The sequence below is a fragment of the Triticum dicoccoides genome, chromosome 3B, assembly GCF_002162155.2.
Source record: "Triticum dicoccoides isolate Atlit2015 ecotype Zavitan chromosome 3B, WEW_v2.0, whole genome shotgun sequence".
Classification (NCBI taxonomy): Eukaryota; Viridiplantae; Streptophyta; class Magnoliopsida; order Poales; family Poaceae; genus Triticum; species Triticum dicoccoides.
This window is the reverse complement of record NC_041385.1, coordinates 829069542-829077019: the sequence shown is the minus strand read 5'-3', so window position 1 is coordinate 829077019 and position 7478 is coordinate 829069542. Positions and strand designations below refer to the sequence as shown.

Genomic DNA, 7478 nt, shown 5'->3' with positions numbered 1-7478 from the left:
CGTCGAGGCAGCTCAGAACAATAGGGAATGATAACTTCATGTGCTTATTTTATGGGGAATAATTGCATAGGAGGGGCCCTATAGTGGCGTTGAACTCATCATGGAATGAAGGGTGTACAAAGCGAATGGTGACAAAAAATACTGATGAGCAGGGTCTCTTGAAAATTTCCTACAGTTGTAGGCTACTCTGTGTGTAAAGAAATATAAAAAGTAGTGATCTAAACGCTCTTATATTTATGCAGGGAGCAATAGTTGTGCCTTCTGTTTTTCATAAGTAAATAGTCCTAATGCCATGTCCATCAAACAATATAAAACACAAAATCCTTTTTTATGCCACCCCAGATACAATTTTATACTTTTTATAGCTTACCCAAATGATAAACAAAGTTAAGTAAGAATGTCAAACATGATGATAATCATGTAACATTCGTTGGATATTAGCACCCTCGATGTTTTTTTGGCATAGTACTAAACTAACATAATATTAATATACATAATTTTGCCAACCATAAACACACTAAAATGCAGAAATGACCCCCAATCATGATAGTAGAACTCATGAGAACTCCCGGTGTATGTAGGAATGTTCTCACGTTGTCACAGTGTTGGACAGCACGCTAGCCCATCCTAGCTTCAAGAGACCCGGTGTTTACTTTAACAACTAGTGTTGTTAGTGCCCATTTAAATTGTTTATAATTTTTTACGTTATCTTCTATACATCTACAAATGTTTATAATGGATAAAAATAACATATAATATATATTCATGCAAACAGTCCAGAGTTTAATATTAATTCAATAATACTTAACTAACGAGCATCAGTCATCTCAACTCGAACTTGATAGAACTTAGTATGTTATTTAAGATTAATTCATACAATATTTTACCAACTAGCATCACCCATCTCAACTGAAACTTAACAGAACGAAGCCCGTAATTTAGGATCAATTCATACGGTACTTCACCAACAAACATCAGTCATCCCAACTCAAGCTTAAAATAACGAAGCCCATATTTTAAGATCAATTCATACAATACTAAACCAACGAGCATCACTCATCTCAACTTAAACCTAACAGAATGAAGCTTAGGTGGGGCATGCAACTGAACATGTCTTACAATCAACTTTTCAGATATTCAACTTGAGCACATATATCAAGAAGAGCCCAGCAGTAATCGAGCAGCGTCTGAACAATGCTGAAAGGACGGTTTAGACTTAATCTGCCTAAATGATCTAACTTTCTGTTGCGAATATCATACATGTTGATGCTGTCACCATTTAGGTAGTATATGCAGTTTGCGTCCACGGATGGCAGCTTATGCGCATCAACTGACAGGCACCTAGCACCGAGGAAGAGCGCCTGGCTGCCAATGTTCTTCACTGGTTTTAGCAGTTTCCGCTCAATGTCGACCCTGAAAACTTGCACCCTTTTGTGTCCGAGACAAACATGTAGCAGGTCTCTGGCAGACTCCACCAGGAAGTAGTCATCCGTGTAGTTGGCAGGTGACTTGGCAATCAGCTCACCGTGATAGTGCGGCGCCGTGCCCACGACCTTGAATATACCTCCATTGTATTCGACCGTGTAGAAGTGGCCAGCGTAGGAAAGTAGGCTTTTAAGGTCAAACGGGTCGTCCTCGAAGCCTTCGAACTGCACCTCGCAGAGTGGGCTGGTGGTATCAGCACAGTAAACATAAAGAGAGTTGTTGTCCAAGTAGTCTTCAAACGAGAAGAGAAGCGTCGGGCTAGAACTGGCCACGGCAGTGAGCACCCTCCTTTCCTGAGGAATCGGCGCCATGAAGGCGAGCATGTCACCAGTAAAGGGGTTGAGGAGACGAGCAGGGTGCAGGTCCTTGCTTCCTCCAAGGACGAGGAGACCGTCGGAGGTACAGACCAGGATGTTTTCGTCGTCCTCAAGCTGCGGAACACGGAGGCGGAGGATGCGCCCCGTGGAGGGCTGGAGGAAGAGAGCCACCGCAGGATTCTTATAGTTGTATTCGCCATCCGCGAGATCCTCCTGGTCGAGCATGACCCAGGACATCGGAGGCGGCTTTGGGATGGCAGCGCGCCAGTTGTGGCAGACAGCCCTCATCTCCCGGTAGGAGACGACGTCGCTGGTGGCCAACAGCGAGTCGCCGACCTTGCGGACGAGATCCATGCGAAGAGACGACCACACTACCATGCTTTGCTTCGACCTACTACCCTCTGCCATGGTGTTCGCTCACACGAAGTGGAGATGGATGTGGGATTGTTGAGCCCGCCCGTAGCTTCGTGCATATATATAGGAGTAGGAGATCTGATGGTTGGTTGGCCGGAATGCGTGTGGTCGCCGGCGGGACGCTTCGTTTCACCTCTTGGCCAACTCACGGTGTGTGCGGTCCTTCGCTATTCCATGATAAATGTGACCGGTTCGCGAAGCGGTGCACGCTCATGCACAGAGTCTCATGCGTCCCCTCCCAAGGTGAAGGTGGCATGCAATTCCTTCCGCCTTCCCCAGCTAGGCCGAGTTCATACCACAAACCAGTAGTATCATGCTGGAACACACGTCTAAATGTACCCTACGGCCGGCACCAGAAGCTGATCTTTCTGTCGCGAAATACGAGTCCTAGTAGCAGCAGCCGAATGAGACGGGTCAGAGATTCACAGTGAACAGCCCGCAGAGACGGATCACCTTGCCGCATCAGGCACATTTAGCCGGCGCAAACATTTCAGCCATGTTTTTCCAGACTGCTGTCAGTTTTCACGGTTACGGCCTTGTTGGTTCATGAGTCACGAGACGACTACTCATCGGCGGGCGCGGGCGCGCACAGACGTGATGGTGGTGATCGGGTAACGGGTATCCGGGGCCGGGTTCATCATATATGGCGTGTTTTCGGTTTTTCTCCACCTCGGTTTCTCGGCGACTCATGAGATTGTTCTTCTGCTCGGTTCTTTGTTCCAGCCGAACAAGATGGCGGGTGTCCAGAAGGATCCCATTAGAGCATCTTCAATAGAGGCGTAGAAATATCAAACGCTAAAATAGTTTTACAGCGCCAGTGTAGCACTTAGCGCGTCACGGCCAACATTAGTTTTCCACATGCCCAAAAACGCACACCCAAAAAAATACGCGGCGCAAATTCTGAACCGTGCGCGGTCCGGCGCCCAACATTTGCAGCGTGCGATAGTGCTTTTAAGCGTGTGCGTTAAATTCTTTTTCATGCGCACTATTTTGCAGCATCTATTGGAATGTCTCCGGCGCCAAAAAAAGATGGTTTTTAGCACGCGGAGTAGTATTTGCGTGCCTGATGGAGATGCCCTTAGCATACACATGATGTTTGGGTGCTCAATAAAACTCACATTGCCAATTTTTCTTGTCATGAATAATATCTGATCCCGTTTGGATGGTTACCAATATTTTGGCAAGTTAATGACTCTTTGTCCACAAAAAAAGATCTCAAATTTTCCTCTTCCTCCCGTCGGCATCGCCAACGGTCCACCCAATCTTCGATGGTCTTTCGGTCATGGAGGTGCGGAGAACCTCGGGTTCCCGCCGATGGGAGGGACCCCGTTGTCGTTCTTGTTAGGTTCAGCATCATGGTTGGGGCTATGTGGCGGCGGTAATGCCCCTCAGTAGGAATAATGTCTCCCACATTCTATCCCCGCCCCGATGGTACATCTAGCATCGTCGAAGAGCGTGTGGAGGTGTGTCTCCGTCGGATACGACGAAATTCAATCGGTGTTGGTCTTCGTTTGGATCCGTTCCTCGTTCGTCTGCATTTGGGTGTTTACAGGTTTGATCCTTCCGATGTACGACTTTCTGGATCGGTGACGGTTGCTGCTCTGGCGTGCTGGTCCTACGGGGCCTTAGCATGACGACTTCCCGACTGCCTACTAAAATAAGGTTTGCCCGGTTCCAGCAAAGGACGGGCGATGATCACGACGCACCTTCAGCTCACACCAGTGCTTTTAGTTGTTGCTAGGTGGTCCACGGATCTGGATGTAATTTTTGTTGTTTATTTTACTGTCATGATTGAAGATGAATATATATGAAGTTGTCTTGCAAAAAAATGACTCTTTGTCCACTTTAGTTCAATTTTTCTGTCAATGTCGGTCAACCCAATCTTAAGTCATGTCCACTTCCTCTCTTTCCCTCCCTCCCCCTAGGCGCCTAGGGAAACTCTCCCGTCCACACTTCACCGACGAGTCTATGGATTCGCCTCCACTACTTTGTTTGCCGCTTCGGCGGCTGGTGGCGAGGAGAAGAATTCTGGGGCCTCCGCTCCGGTTAATAGTTTAGGTTAGGCTTCTTTAGTCCTTGCAGGTGGCGGCGCTACTTCTTTGAGTTTGTCTTCCGGGTTTCGATCCATGAGTTTATCCATCTAGACGTAGTCGACGGAGCTCCCTACATAGATTCCTGCCATCTCCTTGAAGCGGTAAGGTTAGGGTTCTTGCCATGTTGCGAAATTTGGGGTCGGGTGCGTCAAATCTAGGCAAGGGTTCAATGACGACGACTGCGGCTCTAGGATGTTTATCCTTAGGGCATGCACACGAAGACTTTCTGACTATAATCGACAAGGTCAAGCCAGCTCCGATAGGGGAGTGGCAACAACACCGCGTCGACGGCTCATTTTGGCGGAGGTAGTGGTCTTGAAATCTCGATGATAATTTTTATTATGTTGGACATATTTCATGCTTCCGCTGAACTTTGATAATATATTTGGATCATTTGCGAAAAAAACTCAATGGCAATAAAAAAAACTTAATGAACTAGAGTTCCCGGATTACTTTACTGATATCGATTTTCGCCTAAGCACGACCTCTAGGTTAGTTCGAAGTGTAATACAACGAACTATCAGAACAGAACATACCAACAATCATCCGCAGCCCATGACACAAGATATCTCCTCTAGTTGGTCTCATCTGAAATGAAAGTTGCCTCCTCAGACCCGATAATGGGGACGAACCCCGTGGACATGTTGACAGAGACTTAGTGTTTCCGTATTTCCCTTGCCTTCGTTAGCCGTTTTGGTGTATGGAGGTGGTAGGACCATTGTTGCTTTGTATTGTGGTGTAATTTTTCCTCTCAAAGAAAGTAATATTTTCTTTGCGATGTTTGCGTGTCTTTGATGGGGATCTGCAAGCAATGTAGGAAGTGTTCAATAGAATAGAGGTGACAACTGTATATCCATATTGGGCGTAGCCATCACGGTCTACTCCATATAGGGAGTGATTCTCATAGCTAATAAAACACAATAAAAGGTGACTACCAATGTATTGTTTTATGGGTATATTTTAAGGAAACATTTGTCGATTCCTAATACCCTCGATGTTGCTACGTCACTAGAATAACATATCGCACACTTATTTTCACAAAGGAATATCTGTCTTGGGCATAGCCGTCACGACCTACTCCCTATAGCCAGGGGTGCGCGAGAAGGGACCATGGCTCCCCGGGGATGTATGTGGTGCACCGGTCCCCGTTATACATTAAAAAATGTTCAGAAAATCTAAAATAAGTATAATGCATTGATACGACATCAGTTTATGTTGTCATAAAAATTGAAATCAAAATTTGAAACATTGCTCAAGATACAAAAAAGACTACTTTGACACGGAATAACACAAGTTGGGCTTCAGTTTTGACCCATTAACGAGCACTATTTCAAAGTTTGATTTAAATTTTTGTGACTACATACCCTGACTTGTGTCAATGCACTATTTTTTTCGGATTTTTTCAATGCACCCATAAAACGGGCGTACCCTTAAAATATACCCATAAAACAATACACTGACATTTTTTTGGAATTTTTTCAAACATTTCTGAATGTGCAACGGTGTCCTATGCACCGGTAGCACCAATTGCCCCGGTGCTCCAATACGTCCAATGGCTCCCCCCGGGTTAATATTTTGTTCTTTCTGAAAGCACCTCTAGATATATTTAGCTCAAAATATTGTGACGTAGGAGTGCACGCTGTCCACGTGAACTAACAGCCAACTCGTTTGAGTAGGGTTTGGTGTGTCACGCAGCTTTGTTGCCGGGTGGTGTGGGTGTAACGTGACTGCGGCAGTACCGCGCGCGTCCCGGTATTATAAGTTACCGTGAAAGAAGCTCGCTAGCTAGGAGAGAACAAATCATACTATCTAGCTGAGGGAACAAGAAAGAGCTTCGATGGCCGCGGTGCTTCGGTTTGGCGCGAGGAAGGTCTGCGGCCATGCCGGCCTAGAGCGACCACTGCAGGGCAGTTTCATGGCGGCCAGGTCGCTCACCGTCGTCAAGGAGGAGCAGCCGCGGAAGCTGCCGTGGACTATTTTCCATGGCAGGCTGAGCTCACTCCACTGGTTCAGCAGCTCCCCTGAATCACCATACGATCCTCTCACCAACAATCACAGGGTACGAAACGTCGCATGCGCTCCTTTGTAAGTTGAAACAAAAGAATTTATTCTGTATGTTGAATCGAACCAAATCACCATACTGACTAACTACGTGTGTGTGGTCGTCCAACCAAAGAATTTACTTACTCGCTAGTACTCCCTCCATTCACAAATATAAGATGCTTCCCTTTTTTCTGCGTCGCTTGTATATAGATGCAGTGTACTATGTTTGTTCACTTTATTTCAGTCCGTGTGTAGTCTATATTGAAATATTCAAAACGTTTTATATTTGTGAACGGAGAGAGTAATTAAATTCTAATGCGTGCAAAAATTATCTACATTTCATTGCCCTGCAGCACTTCCCTGTGGGCCTGCGTCGATTGGAGGAGAAGCGGCAGGAGTTGCTCCGTTTGCTCCGTGAGATGGACGATCTCCAAGCTGAGAGATGCGCCATGGAGATCAAGAAGAACACCAAGCTGCTCCAGCTGCTTGGGCGACCCCCTTCAAAACCATGGTAATTACATATGAATATATATTTGGAATTACTGCACTATGTACCTACTTAATTTTTAGGTATTCATTGTTGATTAATTAATTCGTGACAATGTATGTTTAATTAATTCGTAGCTCGGCTGAAGATTTCAAACGACACTTTGGCGTTGATGACTTTAAGGACTTCATACTATCCCTTCCATTTATGGCAATGGCACTCTTTCTCTTTGTCGCTTTCTCTATGATGACTATCTTTATGTTGCTTTTGCCCTTGTTCTTACCCTGTACATCTACATCTAGGACCGGCCAGAAATATAAGGAGCACACACTTTCCGAGAAAGATTTAGCTTCGACCAAGGAGTAGTCTAGCTTATCATTTGGACCAATCTATTTGATATCGGAAGTGTGTGCTCTCCTACATTACTTCTGTGAAGAATGAGAGCTACATTTCAGCTGTACCATGAATGGTTTATCAACCAAATAAATGTTATTAACTCCCTAAAAATGTTGTTATTTTATATGGACGCAAGTTTTCTCGAGGAATTAGTGTCTTTGTATTGAGTATGTGAACTGGAGCTCATATATTCATAATCGTTGCATGTATTGAATCGGCATTGATGCTTTGCTATGCGTCGTT

General features: G+C 45.4%; 1 protein-coding gene across 1 annotated transcript; it reads left to right on the top strand.

The window, feature by feature from the left end:
• The first annotated feature begins 6180 nt into the window (after positions 1 to 6180).
• LOC119282526 lies at positions 6181 to 7275 on the top strand. The gene is made up of 3 exons (XM_037562727.1): positions 6181 to 6368; positions 6706 to 6863; positions 6977 to 7275. The coding sequence occupies exons 1-3, from the start codon at positions 6225 to 6227 to the stop codon at positions 7203 to 7205; spliced, it is 531 nt and encodes a 176-aa protein (XP_037418624.1). The 5' UTR covers positions 6181 to 6224; the 3' UTR covers positions 7206 to 7275.
• The last annotated feature ends 203 nt before the right edge of the window (positions 7276 to 7478 follow it).